The 22,337-nt window shown below is 36.0% G+C and overlaps 1 protein-coding gene across 2 annotated transcripts in view; it reads right to left on the reverse strand.

The window, feature by feature from the left end:
- The window catches only part of ATRNL1 (attractin like 1), a 737,371-nt gene that overhangs the window by 674,323 nt on the left and 40,711 nt on the right, over positions 1 to 22,337 (reverse strand). For both annotated transcript variants that reach the window (XM_014849275.3, XM_070482616.1), the window contains exon 6: positions 3,537 to 3,711. In XM_014849275.3, the coding sequence (XP_014704761.2) occupies positions 3,537 to 3,711 (175 nt within the window). The remainder of the gene's footprint in view (positions 1 to 3,536; positions 3,712 to 22,337) is intronic.

The raw sequence follows: 22,337 nt of genomic DNA on the forward strand, positions 1-22,337 counted from the left end.
ACCTTGTTTAAGAAGCTCTCTATCAATTATTTCCTCTTTTCTCTTTCTTTCTCCAACTCATCAGGAAAGGCAAGGAAGCTCCCTTCACAAAAAAAAAAAAAGGGCTACCAAAAACTGTTTTCAGTACTATGTTTAACTTATTTCGTACCTTGGAGTTACAGGATACACGTGTATGATACAGCTGAGAAAATATAATCAACCAGAACACAGCTTCCCCAGGTCTGCAACGCCACATCTACCTACCTACCAGCATCCGCACCCAACACACTGCTTTCCACCAAGTTACCATAAATTAGAGCTCAGCAAACTGTTTCTGTAAAGAGCCAGATAGTAAATCTTTTAGGCTTTGTGGACCACCTTGGTCTTACACATTTTTCTTTCTTTTTTACAGCCCATTAAAAATGCAAAAACCCTTTTTAGTTCCTGGGCCCTCTGGCCCTACTCTGCCGTTTGCTGACTCCTGCTATAAATAAACTACTGTTCTCCTTGTGCACTAGATCTCACAACACTCCAGCCGCTCTCTCATCTATTTCCTTCTCACCATTTTTTTGGTCTTACTAGATAAGGGTCATCAGCATACGAACATGGTGTTTTTTTCTCCATTCATTTAAAAGAAAAATTTCTCCTGACCTCACTACTTCCCCTTCAAGCTACCGCCCCATTTTGTTACTGTCCCATTTCTTTATTGCCCCTCCCTGCACCTTTCCATTCTCTCTTAAACTAAATCCAGTCAGGCTTTTAACAACAATGCTCCAGCAAAAGTGCTTTTGTTAAGAACAACTTCCTCATGCTAAATCCATGGGCACTTTTCAGTCCTCATTTTCCTTGACCTGGTTAATCATTAGCATTTGACACTGTTAATCAATCCTTGCTCCTCATATAGTCTCTTCCCTTGCCCTCAAAGACACCACACTCTTTTGGTTTTCCTTTCTCACTGGTCATTCCATTTCAGTCTCCTTTGCTGGTTTCTCCTCTTCTCCCCAATCTCCTAGTGACATGGTGCCTCATCTCAGTTCTTGGTCCTCCTCTCTATCTAGAACCCATTCCCATGATAATCTCATCCTACCTCAGTCCCTGTTTCTACTCGTCCTCCCAGTCCCAGTATATTTTCCACAGAGTAGGCCTAGTGACTCTTTTTAAAATGTAAGTCAAAGCATGCTCAAACGCTCCAATGACCCCCGAAAGATCTACAACACCTTCCATGATTTGTCTCCCTCCCCCATTATCCCTCTAATTTCATGCTTCCCTCTCATCTATTCCATGCAAGTCGCACGGGCCTCCTGCTGCTTCTTGAACTTTCCAAGTAGTACCTCCTGCCTTAAGGCTTTTGTCTGGCTGTTTTCTCTGCCTCCAGATTAACTGCACTGCCAATGCTTAACCTCCTTCAAGCATTTGCTCAGTTTTCACCTTTCCCGCGAGGCCTACCTTGACCACTACACTTATAAGGCCAACTCCCTTCTCTTTGGCACTCCTGATTTGCTTATCCCTGCTATCTATCTCGCTATCTATCTATCTTTAAATATGCATACAGGTGAATACATGTAATTTACTTGTAATCTTCTTATTTACTGTGGTAACCAAGGCTTTTTCCAATTGCCTTGTCTTTCCTCACTAACTCCACAAAGACAGGGACATTTATTATGTCCACCGATATATCCCAAGTATCAAGCACACAGTAAGTGTTCAAAACAGTTCACTCTGCCCATGCATACATGTTAATATTCACTAATGTCAATGTATATATGTTCTGTGAAATATTCTCTAATTTAATAGACACTAATACAGAACTTTTATTTACTGAATAATTCTGTCTTAATAATGTAACATCTACACCTCAATTAAATTCTACTATAGAAGATAAATCAACTTATGACTGACACTATCACTTCTAAATGCTATTTAAATATCCTTACCTACAATTGAACTACATTTAGAATAACAAAAAAATATTCTCTAACCTGTGAAAACAGCAACAAAGTTACTTCTAATCTGCTACCTCATAGTTTATAACAAAACTAAATAAATAAATACTGCAACCAAAAGAAACAGGTTTTAGACAAAACAAAAGTTAAACTATCTGGTTCAATGGAAAATATCTAAGTTTAGGAGAATATCAAGTAATATTCATCACTTAATTTTAAATATGCTATTGAACTTAGAGCACAAATTTTTAAGATTTCCATGTTTCCTTGACAATTATACTCTTTGTCTCTACTTTGCAAATATCACAACTTAATCCAAAGCTCTACTCTATTTTCACAGGCTTTTCATTTTCATTAATCATAGTTAATTTCTGTTTACACATTTAAATCTCATTATTTCTTCAAGTTCTTTTCAAATCTTAAATCATTTTAACCCCATCAACTCTCTTTCAATTCTTTCTGCTGTATCTTATCCTAGATATATTGTTATAGAATTCTAACTGTTCACCTAAATATTTACCTAAAACTCTTCATCCCTCTCTCCAGAATTTATTTTATCTTATACTTTAATTCTAGTCATATCTCTTCTTATACACAGTAGAATTTTTTAAATCCCCAAGAATAACAAGGGATTTTCAGCGGGCAGGATTGCCAGATAAAATACAGGATGCTCAGTTAAATTTGAATTTCAGGTAAACAACAAATAATTTTTTAGTTTAAATATGATCCATGCAATATTTAGGACAAAACCAAAAAAAATATATATATATATTGCAAGGGGCCTATTTATATTAAAAAATTATTCACTGTTTATCTGAAATTCAAGTTTAACTGAGTGTCCTGTACATGTACCTGCTAAATCTAGCAATCCTATTTGGTACACACCATTATGGTATATTGTCCAGTCAGTTCTGATTGGTTGATGCCCAAGTTGTACCAGTTACTACATATTATTAATATTATCCCTGAAAACAACATTGATAAATTATTCTTATTTCCTCCTTTATTCTGTTATTGAATGGTTCATAAAATACTACCACCCTGATGGAAAAAAAATCAGATAAAGCTGGTATACAGGCGATTTCCCTTATCCTCCAATCATGCAGAGGACAATCTCCATTGAGCCAACAGTAGATGCTATCTATTTTATAATACTGGCACTTTCTAACAAAAGCTTGTAAAGTAAATACAAAGTAAAAGTTCAGGTAAATGAAAACTTACAGAACAAATTGAGAGTATTTTTATATAAGCAATTACACTTCAAATTGAAAAAATAAGAGGTAGCAAGATTCACAATGACCAATACAGGCATGGCCTGCACTTATTTGAAATTAATATTTTCTCACTCAGAATACATTAAAAGCACTCTAGAACGGTAATGAAATTCCTACACAAAACAAAGCTATATGCACAATGACAAATAATTAACTACAGATATATTGAGTTCATATATTCTCAAATAAGTCCCACGTAGCAAATAGGTACTATCACAAAAATAATCATTCATAAATTTGGACAGCAATAAAATAAGACACTAAGGATAGCCTTATTACCAAAAAAATCCAGCTTAAAAAAGCAGATTTTGAAAATTTTAAAAAACCAAAAAATACTTACTTCAGGACCATTTGAAAAGAACTGTAGTTAAAAGAATATCCACCAATCACCCACATAAATTTCCCATGTAAAACTGCTTTATGGGAAGCCCGACCTACAGAAGGACTGAAGGGTTTAACATTTGGCAGAATCCAGTAAGATTCAGTAGAAGGAACATTCAAAGAACAATCAGGACCTATTTAAAAAAAAAAAATCAAACAACACAATGCATTAAACAAAGACCTTAGATTATAGAAAAAGAATATGCAGATTAAGAGAACTTAAGAATTCAATGCTCATCATATTAACACATGTAATTAATGGGCATAATAAATAGTCTGAAATATAGCTTATAGGGAAAATTCTAACAGCAAATGTAATTCCTACAGGGGAAAAAAAAGTATACACTCAATCAGACTTGGATACGTTCAAATAAATATAACAATCTAAAAGAATCATTTAAATAACATAAAATTTCAGATTTACTTTAGTATGCTACTAGAATGTTAGAATGGAAAACAATGTACTCAAATCCAAGTTCTGTCACTTACTAGAAGTGTGACCTTGGGCAAGTCTGTTTACCTCTCCAATCATCAAGCCTTTATCTATAAAATAGAAATAACAATCTATCCCTTAAGGGTTATTATGAATATTTAATTTTTTAAGACAGCGGAAATGACAGCATTTGTAAATTGCAAACTATTAAACAAATATAAAAACAAAAATTACATTTTTTCTTAGGATCATTAAGAACAACCAAAATTGGCATCAGCAGGGAGGTTTATAATCCTTAAACATAAAAAATTATTCTGCATAGTAAAACAAAAATTATTAATTAGTGTAGGACAACTTAAATACTCTAAGTTGAAAACATTGCCTTTTCTTATCTATATTCATGATGTTACTCCTGAGTCTTGGTTATCTCATCTGTAAACTGTAGGAGACCATCCTAGATCATTGCTTCTCAAATTTAAGTAATGGGAGGAATGCTCCTAAAGGAAATACATTTTCATCAAACTTAAGGACTCATAAATTATTTTAATTCTAATGACACTAAAATATGTGCAATTAGGCAGCACTCTAGATTATCTCCTTGATAATGACACCATCTTTTGAATCAGATATAGAAAACTTCACTATTTCTGAGTGAAAAGACTGTGAACTATTCCTTGGTAATCAAAGAAATCAAAGGAACACGCTGATTTTAAAAAAAACTAATTTTAACTACAATTCTAAATCACTTAGAACTCATTTAACTCAGGTAGGTAAACAACAACCCATGAGCAAAATCTAGCCCACTACCAGTTTTTGTAAATAAAGTTTTATTAGAACACAGATGCTCATTCATTTAAATATTGTGTATGGCTGCTTTTGCACTATAACAGCAGAGCTGACTAGTTGCAACAGAAATCATATGATCTGCAAAGCCAAAAAATTTACTTACATGGCCTTTTACAGAAAAGTTTGCCAACCTCTAATTTAACTGAAGAGAAATGAGATCGTATAGACATTACATATAAATAATATAGCTACTGGTATGAATTTTGTATCTTGTTTTCTTTTTTTTTTTTAAAGATTGGCACCTGAGCTAACATCTGTTGCCAATCTTCTTTTTTTTTCCTTCTTCTTCTTCTCCCCAAAGCCCCCTGATACATAGTTGTATATTCTAGTTGTGAGTTCCCCTGGCTGTGCCATGTGGGACACCACCTCAGCATGGCCTGGATCCGACCCAGAGAAACTCTGGGCTGCAGAAGAGGAGCAGGTGAACATAACCACTCGGCCATGGACACAGCCCCTGTATCTTGTTTTCTTAAAGAGAAAATGTAGACTGTGGAAATTAATAAAAGAATCTTAACTAAACTAGAGGTGGGAAAGCCTGTAGAGGGAACTCCCATACCCTATCACATATCATCAATTACAAACAGGAAGAGACCTACGCTTGGGTCTTCCACAGGAAGTAAAACTACTTTACCACTGAAGGAAGACTTCTCTCCCTACTCAGCAACAGCCCAGCCAATGAGAAGTGCTACAGCTCAGCCAATCAGAAGCCACTGTCACCCTGAACTGTTCCTTTCCCCCCATGGACTTTCCTTTAGAACAGCCCCTTCCTACTCCCTCCTTTTCTCTATAAAAACAGCTGCCCTGCTTTGTTTTCCAGATTTGCCTGTGGTTTGCCACAGCACGCACATCCTGAACGGCAGTTCTGCTGGTTATTCCTGAATAAACTCATTTTGAGGGCAAAACAGGTGAATTTGCTTTTTAAGTTGACAAGATTTATTTTAAATCATTTAAGTCAGGAATAATAAAGCAAATAGGGTAAAATGTTAACAATAGGTGAATCTGTAAAGGGCATTCAGATATTCTTTGCACTATTCTTATTCTTGCAACTTTTGTATAAATTTGAAATTCTTTCTAAATAAAAAGTTAAAAACAGTCTACCACCTAAAGGCACAGAGTTGAAAGCAGTCAAATAATATCTGGGTATTACTTGGCAAAGCGTTTGATAAGGAATAATGGCATGTAAAACTCTTCAAAAAGTCAGGAATATATTTAAATCAGTAATATGTTTCTACTGCACTAACACAAAATATTTTAGAGCAAGTTTGTGGTAGGCTGAATAATTGCCCCCAAAGATATCCAGGTCCTAATCACTGGAACCTATGAATGTTACCTTACCTGGCAAAAGAGACTTTGTGGATATGATTAAATTAAGGATCCTGAGCTGGGTAGTTTACCCTGGATTATGCAAGTGGGCTCTACATGTAATCACAAGTGTCCTTACAAGAGAGGGAGATCTGACTACAGAGGAAGAAAGTACTATGACTACTGAAGCAAGCTGCTGTGCTGCAAGCTTTGAAGATGGAAGATGGGAAAAGAGGCTAAGGAATGTAGGAACTGCAGCTCTAGGAGGCAGAAAAGTCAAGGAAACGGATTTTTTCCTAAAGCCTCTAGAGGGAGCGTGGCCCTGCCACCACCTTCATTTCAGCCCAGGGAAACCAGCTTCCGACTTCTAACCTGCAGAATGGTAAGGGATTAATAAATGTGTGCTGTTCTAAGACACCAAGTTGGTAGTAATTTGTTAGAGCGGTTATAGGAAGATAGTACTAATTACTAAATTTATTAACTTAATTAATTTATTTGAACTAAATACTATGTTTAATACAGAAAACCAGGGTCTAGAGATTTTCAATTTTACTCTGTAATCTAAAATACCTAATTTCTACACAAAAGAAAATAGCAGTCAAAATTCTTCCTATCTTTTTTACTACCATACTTTATGTAACTTCTAGTAATTATTAGAAGGAATGGTATATAGCCAAACTCTACAGATGGTCTTTATCTTACTCTAAATTAGTAAGTTTATAAATAGAATGAAAGATCTATGAATACGACTTAAAAATTTAATGAAAATTAGATGTCAATTTGTAGCTTTCTAGATTCTATAACTAAAATGACTAAAAATGTAAATCTATCAATATTAATTTAAAACACAAATAACTATAAAGAATACCTTACACACACAAAGGCTTCATCTATTAAAAATCTAATATTGATATCTACATTTATGGCCATCTAAGACTCCCTTTTTATAAAAATAAGTCCATGAAAAATCTTCTATCACTTCATAATCTGGCCCCTCATGTAACATTTCTGCATAACTTCTCTCAATATGGGACTCTCCTCAAGGTAAGCAGATCTCAGATGTCTTGAAAAGGATCTAATAAACTAATTCACATTACAGTGGGTTTTCATAAAAACTTAATATGCTACCTTTTCCACAGGTTATGTGTAGTTTAATAATCCAAGTTATGTGTAGTTTAATAATCCAAAGAGCATAAATGAATTTCTAATGCTATAATTTTAGGCATTAGTGACAGGCTGCCAAGAGATTTTTGAGGGGAAAAGGCTGTTCTTTAATGATACAGATTAGAACTATACTCTGATCCCTCCCAAATTCACATCTCTGGCCCCACAATCTCTTTTGAATTCCAGGCTCAGAGTCAAACTACCTACGTGACATTTCCGCTTGGATGTCTAGTAATCATCTCAAACTTAACATATCCAAAACTAAAATCTTAATTTCTTGCCCCGAATTTTGCTCATTCACCATCTCATGATCATCTCAGGAAATAGCACTTTCCATTCACCCCTGCTCAGGGCAAAAACCATGGTGCTATTCTTGAGCTTTCTCTCCCCCACACCCCATAGCCAACCCACCAACAAGCTCTGCACTGACATTAAGTGGGTATGCAGAGAGACAGCCTTCCCAATTACTAACGTATGGAAATGTTTCAATGATCACCGGTAAGTAGATGCTGCCTCAAGTAGTCAAGTACCCTACCCGCTTCCCTTCCCAGCTCCCCTAGCTCCTCCTCTGAGATAATCCAGACCCCTCCACAATCAACAACTAAAGGAGTAATGTCTGGCACAGTATGGCTCATCCAGGATCCTGCTCCAGTCCTAAGGCCAGAAACCATTTTGACTGTTTGCTGTCTGTCTGTACCTTACAATTATAAACAGTTTTAAATTCTATCACCCCTACCAGATTCCAACTACTTTCCTAACCCTTCCTTTACAACTACTATCCTAGTCCAAGCCACCATTCACTCTTACCTGGACTATTGCACTAGTCTCCAAACTGGACTCCTTATTTCTATTGCTCTCTTCCCATCATATTCAACTCCTCACAGTGCAACCAGAATGACTAAAAACGCAAATCCACTCTTAGGATTCCTCTACTCAAAATCTTTCAATGATGTCCCATCAGACTTAAAATAAAATGAAAAATCCTTAACAAAGCCTAGGGGATTGGCCTCAGCATACACTTCCTGAATGAATGAATAAATGAATGAATGAATGAATAAATGAAAATAATCTTAGAACTATAAAAGATTATGAGCATGAGCTATAAAGTTGAATCTATCTTTCCTATTTATTAGCTGTGACATCTTGGACAAGTTACGGAACTTCTCTAAGCTTCAGTTTAACCATGGAGATTAAACCTAGAATTATATAAGATTCTACGAAAATAAAATGAGATTGTACTTAATATTTAATACTACAATAAAAGCTTCATAATAGCAACCTTATTGTTGTTATTAAGTCAACCCCTTCATTTTATATGCACAGGAGGAAACTAAGTATAATTAAGTCTGCAGGCAAAACAGGTTAATGAGGTCTAGTGTTATTGGATATTATAAATATACATGCCAAGAGAAAAAAGTAAAATTTCAAGTAAAAAATTCCTATAACCACAGGTAAATTGAATTGAGAAATAATGGCAAAGAACAAAATCTAGAATAAAGAAAGTACTACAAAGTTTTGAAAGTCTTTCCAAAGCAATTCTAGACTACTGAATTACATTCCTTCTTCCTTTTCAAAGTTTCCTAATTACTTTGCACTGGAAAAGTATTTCTAAAGGAATCCAGCTCTGATTTTATAGTGGAAATCAGTACAAAAAGTGTTATTTGCTTTTACACAAATTAAATTTATAAAATAACTTTGCTTCCATAAAGAAGGATAAAGATTTAAAGTCTTCAGGTGAGCAAAACAGCAATCCCCCAAAGGTCCCTCAAATTTATGAACAGATTTATATACTAACTTCTGATGTTTCTAGAAAAACTACAGTTGCTATGTACAAAGACAGAGAATGGAAAATCCAGAAGTAAAATTTCACCTCCCCTAACAACGAGGCAGATGAGTTGTTCCTTCTACTGATTAGTATTTTTTTTTTTAAAGATTTTATTTTGTTTCCTTTTTTTCCCCAAAGCCCCCCAGTGCACAGCTGTCTATTCTTCGTTGTGGGTCCTTCTAGTTGTGGCATGTGGGACGCTGCCTCAGCGTGGTTTGATGAGCAGTGCCATGTCCGCACCCAGGATTCGAACCAACAAAACACTGGGCCGCCTGCAGCGGAGCGCACGAACTTAACCACTCGGCCACGGGGCCAGCCCCTCTACTGATTAGCATTTTAACAGCAGGCTTTGATTTCTAAAAACAAGAATTAGTCTGAGTAGAGTTTCTCTATATCATTTAAAGCCAGAAAAGAAAGCAAAAAGTGATTTAGTCAAATAAGGGATTTTTCAGGGAAAAAAATTAATCTTTCTTCAGAATTTTAGACTTCTTTTTGATACAGTTTTGGCTCATACCTTTAATTCATATTTGATCTATGCCATCATAAAAAAATATTGATTTTACTACTAAGGTGGTACATATTTAAAGGGCCAAATTTTACTTATTTTCTTTTTGCAACTCTCAATTGAAAACATTAAATAGGGGGCCGGCCCAGTGGCGCAGTGGTTAAGAACACACGTTCTGCTTCAGCGGCCCAGGGTTCACCGGTTTGGATCCCGGGTGCAGACATGGCACCACTTGGCAAAGCCATGCTGTGGTAGGCGTCCCACATATAAAGTAGAGGAAGATGGGCACGGATGTTAGCTCAGGGCCAGTCTTCCTCAGCAAAAAGAGGAGGATTGGCAGCAGTTAGCTCAGGGCTAATCTTCCTCAAAAAAAAAAAAGAAGAAGAAAACATTAAATAAATACTGCTAACTGTGAACTATATCAAATGCAGGTTGTTGAGTTGCATTTCTATAAATAACTCTATACTGCAGTTATCACTTTTGATATTTAAATCTAATAGAAAAAATATATATATATACACATATATACCCTCTAACAGTATCTCTAGGGTAGTATATCAGTTGAATTTCTTTGGTTGTAAGCCACAGAAACTAATTTTGGCTAACTTAAGGAAAAAATGCGAATTTATTGAAAAAATACTGGGAAATTCGGAGAATTTTAAAAAGAGGCTGAAAAATCAAGCTTATAACATACAAGTATCTGGACTTACCCTCCCATCCAGATTACTCTCAATAAGTGAAAGGCAATTTTCCAAAAAAGCAATTGGATAGCTAATAGGAAAGGGAAACTATGCTGAGAAAGGAGATTTTAAGAGAGGTATATGTAACGTACTGTAACCATTCCAGAAATAGTCTTATGATTTAATATGTGTGCTGAATCTGAAGTTCTCCAATAAAAGGCAAAACAAGATAACATCAACGCAAGAGTCCTATCTTCTAACATCATTAGAAAAAATTTGATTTTATTTCAGTATCCAAAGTATTCTAAACATTTTCTAGGCCCATAAAACCAATCTCCAAAGGCCAGGTGTCAATTTAAGTTTATTTTAAATCTCCACAGCTAATTTGACAATATTTTAATTTTATAGAACAATGAATTGTGTGAGTGGTAATCAAAATACTACATCTGTTCCAAGAATACTTGGCTCTCAAAGCTTAGGTCAATGATGCTATGGCAGTATGAAAAGAAACTGCCCTTCTGTTAGCAAAGATCAGTGGTTTCTAACAGACTGCTTTTGAGTTGTGGAAGACTTACAACAAAGCTTTACAGATTTTGGTTGCGATTAGTTGAAAACGACAAATATGGAGTTAACTAGGATTGAGATCAGGATTTGTTTATCCTACTTATCTAAATCAAAGGCACAAAATAAGTGGTTGTAAATATTTCAACATTAGGTAAGCTTCTATAAGGAAGGAACCTATCTGTCTAGCACAGAATATTCTGTGAACTGTATTGTGACCCACAGCTCAGTCCTTTGTTCTATTCTCTCTACGCTCACCTCCCCGGTGATCTCATCTGATCTCATGGCTTTAAGTATCATCAGGAGTTTCCAACTTAATACTTTCAAGCCAATCACCCCCAAATTTATAGCTACAGTACAGACCTCTCTCCATTAAACTCCAACTGCCTCTTCAACATCTCCTCTAAGACGTCTAAAAAGACATCTCAAACTTAACATACCAAAATCAAACTGATCTTCCTCCTAAAATCTTCCTCATATCAGTTGATGACAACTGCATCTTACTCTAAGGTCAAAAATCTTAAACTCATCTTTGACTCTTCTCTTTCTCTCATCCCCATATCCAATGCATCAGCGAATACTATTAACTCTGCTTTAAAATTATATTTAGTATTCAAGCAATTCTTATCCCCTACATTACTACCATCTCTCATCTAGATTATAATTATAGCAGTAGCCTCTTAATTGGTACTCTGCTTCCATAGTCTATCCTCAATATAGAAGTCAATAGGAAACTTTTAAAAACTAAGTCCAATTATGTCAATCTTCTGCTCAAAATTCTTCGATGGCTCCCCATTTCAGTTAGGGGAAAAGTCAAAATCCTTACGATGGCCTACAATGCTAAGGCTTAGCTGATCTAGCTCCATTCTTCACATACCTGCATTACTCCAACAACCCCTTAACCCCATATTCCTAACGATCACCCTTGCTAACTTCTCTGAGCTCACATCTGGCTAATGTCCCCCTCAGTAATTCAATTCCAGGCACACTGGTCTTTTTGCTGGTCCTCAAACACACCAGACATGTTCCTACCTTAGAGCTTTTGCACTGACTGTTCCCTCTACCTGGAATGTTCTTCTCCTAAGTATCTATATGGCTAACTCCCTCACTTGCTCAAGTCTTTGTTCAAACGTCACCTTCTCAATAAGGCCTAACCTGACCATTCTATTTTAAATTCTAACTCTCATCCCCAGATCTATCTATCCCTCTTTCTCAGCTCTATCGTATTTTTCCATTGCACTACCCCTTTCTAATACATCACACTTATACATAAGTTTATTATTTATGGTCTGTCTCTCCTAGCTTGAATGTAAGCTCCAAAGAGATTTTGGTCGTCTTTGTTCCACAACGTATCTAAAGAACCTAGAAGACTGTCGAGCACTCAAAAAATTTTGTTACAAAAATAAATGAATGATTAGTGAATAAGGCTTGTTATACATACATTCTCAATGCTACTTTTATTTTTAAACAGTCAACTTTCAAGTAGGTTAGGAATAAAAACAATGTGATTGGTCTTGCAAAAAGTTGGATCTGCTGTTTTTGTTAGGTGGGGAGAATAAACTAAAAGAGAACAATTCAATCTAATACATTACCTGTCACTTGTCTCTCCACAAAGTTAAATAAAGCAGAGAGACCATGTTCATCATTATTAAATTTCTCAAGGAAAATGTAAGCTATCCTGCGAATTTCTTCAAGGCAAACTGTTCTCTCACATGTACTTCTATGTTATCCTAAAGTAACTAAATATGTCTTAATATGTTATATGACTAACCCAGAAAAAAAAATACTTTAGAATAAAATATTCATGAGTTTGAGTAAAAAGATTTTATATTTTTCTGAAACAAACAAAATTAGCAAGTTTTTACAACTTGAATAACGTCATGGAGTTTAACTGTAAGTTCTGGTAGTCAACACTGCCACCCAATGGCAAATGTTAAAATGTAACACCAAAGGACTGAAACAAATACAAGACAAAGGATCCAAGAACAGTGGGATCTGACCTGGCCTTATAATGTTAATGGGGTGAGGGTATTTTAGGAGGAAGTTCAGAAATAAGACAGGCCTTGAAACAGTAAGGAAGAACATGCAAGAAACTGAAATAAGTCCAAATAAAGTGTGACTTTTAATAAAGATTCAGAGGCACTAAACAAAACTATCAAATTACATGACTTATACATTTAGATATTGTCTTTTAATCGATAATTTAAAGGCTTAAAACAACCAACTCTAAACCTTATACGAGAACTGTGCCTGAAGTGGATTGAAAAGGAATACTGAAAACATAAAGAAAATACTGATGACATTTAAAAGGACTGAACAATAAAACTGAGCAAGATATTCTAGAATAGGAAAAGAACAGGGACAATTTTTAAATGGTTAAGTAATGGTCTTGTTTATAAAAGATGTTAACCTGTTTTCATCTTTATAGAATAAGAAAAAAATGTTTTGTTGTAATTGATTAAGAAAAACATCATATGCTAAAGCCTGCTGGTTTATCTTTTTAACCTAACTCCTACCATCTATGCCACATTGCAAAGTATTTCTGAGTAGACACGAGAGAACTACTGAGCCCATTCCTTGTCAATTATGACAACAATCTATACTTAAAAATATTTTATGTGGATTTTTTTATTTGTTTGGAAGATTCTAATTACTTGAATCTCCTTCCTCTGTTTGGAAAAATCTCTCATTGTGTGTTTTGTTCAGAAACTGGATCCTTTCCTACTCTACAAATCATTAAAGTTAAATTGTCTATATCTCAAGGCAGCCACGGTATGAGTAAGACCTAGGTTTAGCCAAGCAGATGCTACTAAGCAGGACTTTGAAACTTCACAAGTGATACACAGATGTGGGAACAATTTAGAATTCTTCCTATCCATGCCTGCAGCATGCAGTATCCACAGTAAGGATGCTAGTGGTAGTACCCAGGGTCCAGTTGCAGTGACAGGAATATCCTCATCAAACTTCCCTGTGGCTTCCTCTCTGCCGCGAACCCACTCACCTAGCCTTCTGTTCTACCTGCCCCTTCCCAAGCAAGGTTTTTCCAGCCTTTCCATCTCTTTTGTGAGCTGTGCTCAATGTCCTTTTGTATTTGTTAGGGTGCAGGGTAAGAGAACCAAAAATAAGTTGCTTAAATAAGTTAAAAGTTAATTTCTCTCTCATGAAACATTCTCAAGGCAAATGGGCAAGTGCTAGTGGTTACTAGAGGCACTGCCATTTAGCAACCATTGGGAAAGATCTCAATGATGTAAAATTTCCACACAGCACTTCCACTCACATCCTACTGACCTAAACCTAGTACAATAGCCATACTAGCTGCAAAGAAGACTGAGAAACGTGGCACGTAGCTGGAAAGCCATGTGCTGTGCTAAAAACTCAGTGGATTCTATTACTAAAAAGGAGGGAAGAATGAATGCTGAGAGATAGTGGTCTCTGCCATACTTTCCAATAACTGCCTTTTCTGCTCAAGTAAGCCAGAACTGTTTCCATTGCTTACAATCAAAAACTTCCAGTGATTCAGATTTTTTTTAAGTTATGTAAAAGAGAGAAACATGAAGCCACTCTGATTAGGGAGTTGACGGGGGGGCGGGGGGGGGGACATCACCCCATGTGCTTTAGTCTGCTTTGAAAATTTATGTTCTAATATATTCTTTATGAATGAACATAAATCCAATCGTTATATCTTGATTTTGATGTTTAAAAATTCTCATTGAGCCCAATGTTTGGAGGGAAGCCATTTCAAAAGAAAAACGCTTTTCAAAGTTGCCTTTTTTCCTCTTGTGACTTATTCAGACAAACAAATTTTATTAAGTGAAAAGTGTCACAGAAGCAGATGAGTCCACATAGGTTCCCATCCATTAAGTAATCTAATTAATACGTATATATCATTTTCTTTAACTATACATTATTACAAAATTAAACATTATACAACAATCTTGTGCATTTTTCAAAATGGTGCTCTTAGCATTTTCTATATTCTTTACTATTTCAGCTTTCGTGTTTTGTAAGTGCTTTCTACAGGAAAAGGGAGACAGTTGACTTTAATGGTGCCATCTATCCTTAAAATATACTCCTATGTAATTTGAAAAAATGCCTCAATGGTAAAAAGATGAAAGCAGACGGTTAAGGAAGAAATACTCAGATGAAAAAGTTAAGTGGGGAAAACTACAGTGATGGCTAAGCAGAAGTCTTAGGAGGTGCCACATAGAAAAACTGAACTTAGAAAACAGGAGACATGAAGACCAGGTGGGACAAGCACTAGAGAAATGTTAGGAAGGGAATCTAAGACTTAACAAAAAGCAGGCTTTTCTTCTGTGTTCTCTTAATAAAATCTCAGTTTCTAGTGAGCAACCCTTACTTTTTTATTTGTATACTAGCACAGAACCCAATTGAATAAGTTTAACCAACATAAAGGATAAAATATAATGGAGGTAGCAACAATCTGGGTTTTTTAACCCAAAGAATGCAGTTCCAAACAACACAATACAAAAAAGTGCCAGATTTTGATTCTCATAAATATTGCCTCCTCAGCTCTCATTTTCAAATATCGCTAGTTCTTTGATCATTCCCCAGATGTCCTAGAAACAAATATCTCTCTCTCCTTTTCCCTCAATGATTGCCATTCTATATATCTGAAATAAAAAATCATTTTTCCCCTAATGATCTTGGTCATAATCCCACCTACTCGAGCTATGCTTCCTTAAATACAGAATCAGGAAACAGGTTTGAAGCTCAAAGGAACCAACCTGCACATCCTCTGTCTTGAAAGAAGCACAATCTCTCTTTCACTAAGCACTCCACCCTCAAAACACTCACATCAATTCAAAGATCAATTCTTTAATTATTAATAATTAATAATGATACAAAAATGTCTGACTTCTGTATGATATTTTATAATTCATAAAAAACATGTATATATATAATTATTCACATTATCACTTTGCTTTAAAAGTGAACATACCCAGTATTTGCTTCCTTATTTCCGTTAGCTTACAGAAATATAAGAGTCAAGATTTTTTATGATTTGAGGCACTGAGGAGAATAATAAAATGTTAAAGGCCAATAAACAAAAGCCAGAAAAACAAAAGATAATATTTTGAACCAGATGTATTTTACAAAACCACCAGAAAATAAGCCATTCCAAAGAAGGACTAATAAAAGGAAGTGTAGAACAAAAAAAGGACAGAGATGTTCATAGAGAAGATTATACAAATGTATTCCTCTTTTGCTTTCAAGAGTGTTGAAATAAGATGGAGATTAACAGGAGTTGAAGACTAGTTTGAAAAACACTATAAAGACCTGGGATCATCATGGCAGCGTGAGAGGATCCTTTTGTCTCTCCCCTTCAATCTACAAATAAAACATCCATAATCCAACAAAGGCTACATTGCCCAACTCACCAGGATGCCAGAGAGATCTACACATCAGTACATACAAAGACGGATAGATAGGAGCACACAGAGAAAGCCAACTGGGGGAGTATCAGAGGCAGTGCCTAGGATCCTGGCCCCCCAGCCACAGTGGCTGAGCCAGCTGCCCCTGGCCCCAGAGAATATGGTAGGCAGCAGCAGAGGTGTATCCACAATTCCAGCTTCCCATCTACAGTGGCATCTGCAACCATGGGGAGCAGAGCAGCAGCGGAGATGGAATCCTGCAATCTCAGCCCCCAACCATGGCTCAGAGGCTGGTAGCAGCAGCAGCACACACGTGATTCCTACCTCCCAACCTCAGCAGTACCTGGGGCCACCAGGAAATGGGCAACTGCAGAGGAGGAGCCCTCCAACCCAGCTCTCTCCCCTCACTTCCCCTCCCCCTGCCACAGCAGTGGAGCTTCTGACCCAGGTGATCCTGGATGAGGTGGAGGTTATCAGCCATCCCTGTACCCTCAATGGCAAAGCCAGCAACCGCAGCAACACTGGCAACAGCAAGGCATCAGTGCCCCCCAGAGGTGCAGGCAGCTATCACAAGAGTACCAGCAACACCCCTAATGGAGGCAGTAGAGTTTGGAATGTGCCAATCCTCAAACATAGCCAGAGTCAGCTCAGGTAAGAGATACCAAAAACCAGTGCTTTACTGCCACCTCCTGAGAAACAAAAGAATGGTCTCTAATCTTCAACCAGTAGATTAGTTAGAATCAAAACCAACAAAGAAAAGTGTTCACTACCCGAATGCACCAGGAGAGGAATAACTCAGCAAGTACCACAAAAAGCCATGGTAACAAAAAGAAAACACTTCTCCAGAAACCAAACATAAAGTCATGGAAGAGTGCCATCTGATAAAGAATTCAAAATACCTGTCATAAAAAACTCTGAATGAGCTACAAGAAAACTCAGAAAGGCAGTTCACTGAGCTTAAGAATAAAATCAATGAACAGAAGAAGCACTTTACTAAAGAGACTGAAACTCTAAAAAAGAACTAAACAGAAACACTAGAGCTGAGGAACTCAATAAAGGAGTTGAAGAATGCATCAGAAAGCACTGGAAATAGAGCAGACCATATGGAAGAGAGAATTAGTGAGCTCAAAGAATAAAAAGCTAGAAATGATGTAGGTAGAAGAAGAGAGAGAATTAAGATTTTTTAAATGTAGAAATTCTATGAGAATTATCAGATTCTGTTAGAAAGGGCAACATAAGGATAAGGTATCTCAGCAGGAGGAGAGAGAAGGAAGAAGACAACTTGTTTAAAGAAATAATAGATAAGAACTTCACAAACTTGGGATGGAACTGGATATACAAATCCATGAAGCTAATACAACACCCAATTATCTCAACACAAAAAGATATTTTCCAAGATACATGATAATAAAACTCAAAAATCAGTGACAAAGCAAGAATATTAAAGGCAGCCAGGAGAGGGGCAAGAAACACAATAACTTACATGGGAACCCCCTTTAGGCTATCAGCAGATGTCTGAACAGAAACTCTACAAGTCAGCAGAGAGTGGAATGATATATTCAAAACATTGAAACATAAAAACTGTCAGCCAAGAATACTCTATCCAGCAAAGTTATCCTTCGGAAATGAAGGAGAAATAAAGGCTTTCCCAGAGAAACAAAATTTGAGGGAGTTTATTGCCCCTAGACCTGTCTTACAAGAAATGTTGAAAAGAGCTCTCCTACCTGAAACAAAAAGGCAAAGTTAAGCAAAACTTTGAACAAGGTGATGAATAGAATCAGAAAATTGCAACTCTATATCAGAACGGGTTAGTTAATAAACACTTGATTATAACACAAAGGTTAAAGGAAAGGAAGCTTAAAAATAACTACAATCACTTCAATTTGGTAACAAACTCACAATATAAAAAGAGATAATTTGTGACAACAAAAACATTGAAGGGGAAGAGGAAACAGACAGAACTTGCATAGCGAAATGAAGATAAGATGCTACCAGCAGAAAAAGGACTAGCTTATCTACAAGACCTTTTATACAAACCTCATAGTAACCACAAAACAAAAATTCAGAGCAGAGACACAAAACATAAAAAAAGAGGAAACAGAAAAACAACACAGAAAACCATCAAAGTGAAATGGTAGACAAAACCAAAAGGAAAAAGTAACAAAGGAAACAGAGAGAAACCAGAAAACAAAACATAAAATGGTAGCATTAAGTCCTCATATATCAATAATCACCCTAAATGTAAACGCACTAAATTCACCAATCGAAAGACAGAGTGGCTGGATGGATTAAAAAACAAGACCCAACAGTATACCACCTCCAGGAAACCCATCTCAGCTCTCAAGATAAACATAGGCTCAAACTGAAAGAATGGAAGATGAAACTCCCAGCAAATGGCAACCAAAAGAAAGTGGGTGTAGCTCTACTTCTATCAGAAAAAAGACTTGAAGCCCAAAAAAGTAACAAGAGACAAAGATGGATCTTATATAACGACAAAGGGAACAACCTATAAAGAAGATATAACATTTATTAATATATATGTACCTAAGATAGGAGCACCAAAATATATAAAGCAATTATTAACAGACCTAAACGGAGAGACTGACATCAATGCAATAACAGTGGAGGACATTAATACAGGCATACCTCGGAGATATTGCAGGTTCAGTTCCAGACCACCACAACAACGCAAATATCGCAATAAAGCAAGTCACAAAAATTTTTTGGTTTCCCAGTGTTTACACTATTCTGTAGTATATTAAGTGTGCAATAGAATTATATCTTTAAAAAACCATGTATATACCTTAATTAAAAAATCCTTCATTGCTAAAAAATGCTAACTATCCACTGAGCCTTCAGAAAGTCATGATCTTTTTGCTGGTTAAAGTTCTTGTAAAAAACACATATCTGCGAAGTAGAAAAAAGTGAGCTATGACTATACCCCACTTACATCAATAGACAGATCATCCAGGCAGAAAGTCAACAAGCAAACATCAGCCTTAAATGAAACATTATATGGATGGACTGAACAGATTTATATACAACATTCCACCCAAAAACAGCAGAATACACATTCTTCTCAAATATTCTCAAGGATAGACCTCATACTGAGAAACAAAGCAAGTCTCAATACATTTAAGAAGACTGAAATCATATCAAGCATCACTTCTGACCATGACAATATGAAACTAGAAATCAACTGCAAGAAGAAAGGTGAAAAAGTAAAAAATACGTGGAGATTAAATAACATGCTACTGAACAACTACTGGATCAAAGAAGAAATAAAAAAATACCTGGAGACAAATGAAAATGAAAACACAACATACCAAAATCTCTGAGATGCAGCTAGGGCAGTACTAAGAGGGAAGTTTATAGCAATACAGGCCTACCTCAAGAAACAAGAAATATCTCAAATAAACAATCTAATACTACACTTGAAGGAACTAGAAAAAGAACAACAACTGAAGCCCAAAGTCAGCTGAAGGAAGGAAATAATAAAAACCAGAGTGGAAATACTTTAAAAGACAAAAGAAAAGATCAATAAAACTAAGAGCTGGTTCATTGAAAAGATAAACCAAATTGACAAACTTTTAGTGAGACCCACTAACAAAAAAGGAAAGGCAGTTCAAATAAATAAAACCAAAAATGAAAGAGGAGAAATTACAATGAATACCATAGAAATACAAAGGATTATAAGAGAATACCATAAAAAGCTATACACCAACAAATTGGATAACCTAGAAGAAATGGATAAACTCTTAGAGTCAAACAACCTTCAAAAATTGAATCAAGAAGAAATAGAGCATCTGAATAGACTGATCACTAAAACCTCCCCAAAAACAAAAGTCCAGGAACAGACAGTTTCTTTGGTGAATTCTAGTAAACACTGAAAGAAGATTTAATACCTATCCTGGGAAAACTCTTCCCAAAAATTCAAGAGGAGGGGATACTTCCTAATTCATTTTACAAGGTCAACATTACCCTGATACCAAAACCAGACAAAAACAACACAAAAAAAGAAAATTAAAGGCCAATATTGCTGATGAACAAAGATGCAAAAATCCTCAACAAAATATTAGCAAACCGGAAACAACAATACATTAAAAGGATCACACACCACGATCAAGTGGGATTTATTCCAGGGATGCAAGGATGCTACAACATGGACAAATCAATCAACAGGATACACTACATTAACAAAATGAAGGATAAAAACCATATGATCATCTCAATAGATGCAGAGAAAGCATTTGACAAGATTCAGCATTCATTTATGACAAAAATTCTCAATAAAATGGGTATAGAAGTAAAGTACCTCAACATAATAAAGGCCATGAATGACAAACCCACAGCTAACATTATACTCAACAGTGAAACACTGAAAGCTATTCTAAGAACAGGAACAAGACAAGGATTCCCACCTTTGCCACTATTACTTAACACAGTATTAGAAGTCCCAGCCAGAAGAATTAAGCAAGAAAAAGAAATAAAAGGAATCCAAATTGGAAAGGAAGAAGCAAAATCATCACTATTTGCGGATGATGTGATTTTATATAAAGAAAATCCTAAAGAACCCACCAAAAAACTATTATGAATAGTAAATGAATACAATAAAGTTACAAGATACAAAATCAACATGGAAAAATCAGTTGCATTTCTATACACTAACAATGAACTCACAATAAGCAAAAATCAAGAAAACAATCACATTTACAAACAAAAAAAAAGAAGAAAATACTTGGGAATAAACATAGTTAAAATGTCCATATTACCTAAAGCAACCTACAGATTCAATGCAATCCCACTCAGAATCCAAGTGATATTCTTCACAGAAATAGGACAAAGAATCCTAAAATTTATCTGGAACAACAAAAGACCTCAAATAGTCATAACAATCCTGAGGAAAAAAACAAAGTTGGAGGTATCATACTCCCTGAATTCAAATTATACAATAAAGCTATAGCAAGCAAAACAGCATGGTACTTGCAGAAAAACAGACCTACAGATCAATGCAACAGAAGGGAAACCCCAGAAACAAAACCAGACATCAATGGACAGCTGATCTTTTTTTTTTTTTTTTTAAAGATTTTATTTTTTCCTTTTTCTCCCCAAAGCCCCCCAGTACATAGTTGTATATTCTTCGTTGTGGGTCCTTCTAGTTGTAGCATGTGGGACGCTGCCTCAGCGTGGTTTGATGAGCAGTGCCATGTCCGTGCCCAGGATTCAAACCAACGAAACACTGGGCCGCCTGCAGCAGAGCGCACAGACTTAACCACTCGGCCACGGGGCCAGCCCCTGGACAGCTGATCTTTGACAGAGGAGCCAAGAACTCCAAGAACATAAAACGGAGAAAGGAAAGTCTCTTCAATAAGTGGTATTAGGAAAACTGGACAGCCACAGGTAAAACAATGAAAGTAAAGCATTATCTTACACCCCATACAAAAATTAACTCAAAATGGATTACAGACTTGAATGTAAGACTTGAAACAATAAAACTCTCAGAAGAAAACACAGGCTGTACGCTCTTTGACACTGGTCTTAGAAGTATCTTTTTGAATACCATGTCTACTCAGGCAAGGGAAACATAAGAAAAAATAAGCAAATGGGACTACCTCAGATTAAAAATCTTCTGCACAGCAAAGGAAATCATTAGCAAAACGAAAAGACAACCCATCAACTGGGAGAAAATATTTGCAATCACAATCTAACAAGGGGTTAATTTCCAAAATATATAAAGAACTCATACAACAAAAAAATGAACAACGTGATCAAAACAGGCAGAGGATATGAACAGACATTTTTCCAAAGAAGACATACAGATGGCTAACAGGCACATGAAAAGATGTTCAACATCCTAATTATTAGGGGAATGCAAATGAAAACTACAATGAGATGTTACCTCACACCAGGCAGAATGGCTAAAATTAACAAGACAAGAAATAAGTGTTGGAGAGGATGTGGATAAAACGGAACCCTCATACACTGCTGGTGGGAATACAAACTGGTGCAGCCACTATGGAAAACAGTATGGAGATTCCTCAGGAAATTAAG

Source organism: Equus asinus, chromosome 2, assembly GCF_041296235.1.
Source record: "Equus asinus isolate D_3611 breed Donkey chromosome 2, EquAss-T2T_v2, whole genome shotgun sequence".
Taxonomy (NCBI): Eukaryota; Metazoa; Chordata; class Mammalia; order Perissodactyla; family Equidae; genus Equus; species Equus asinus.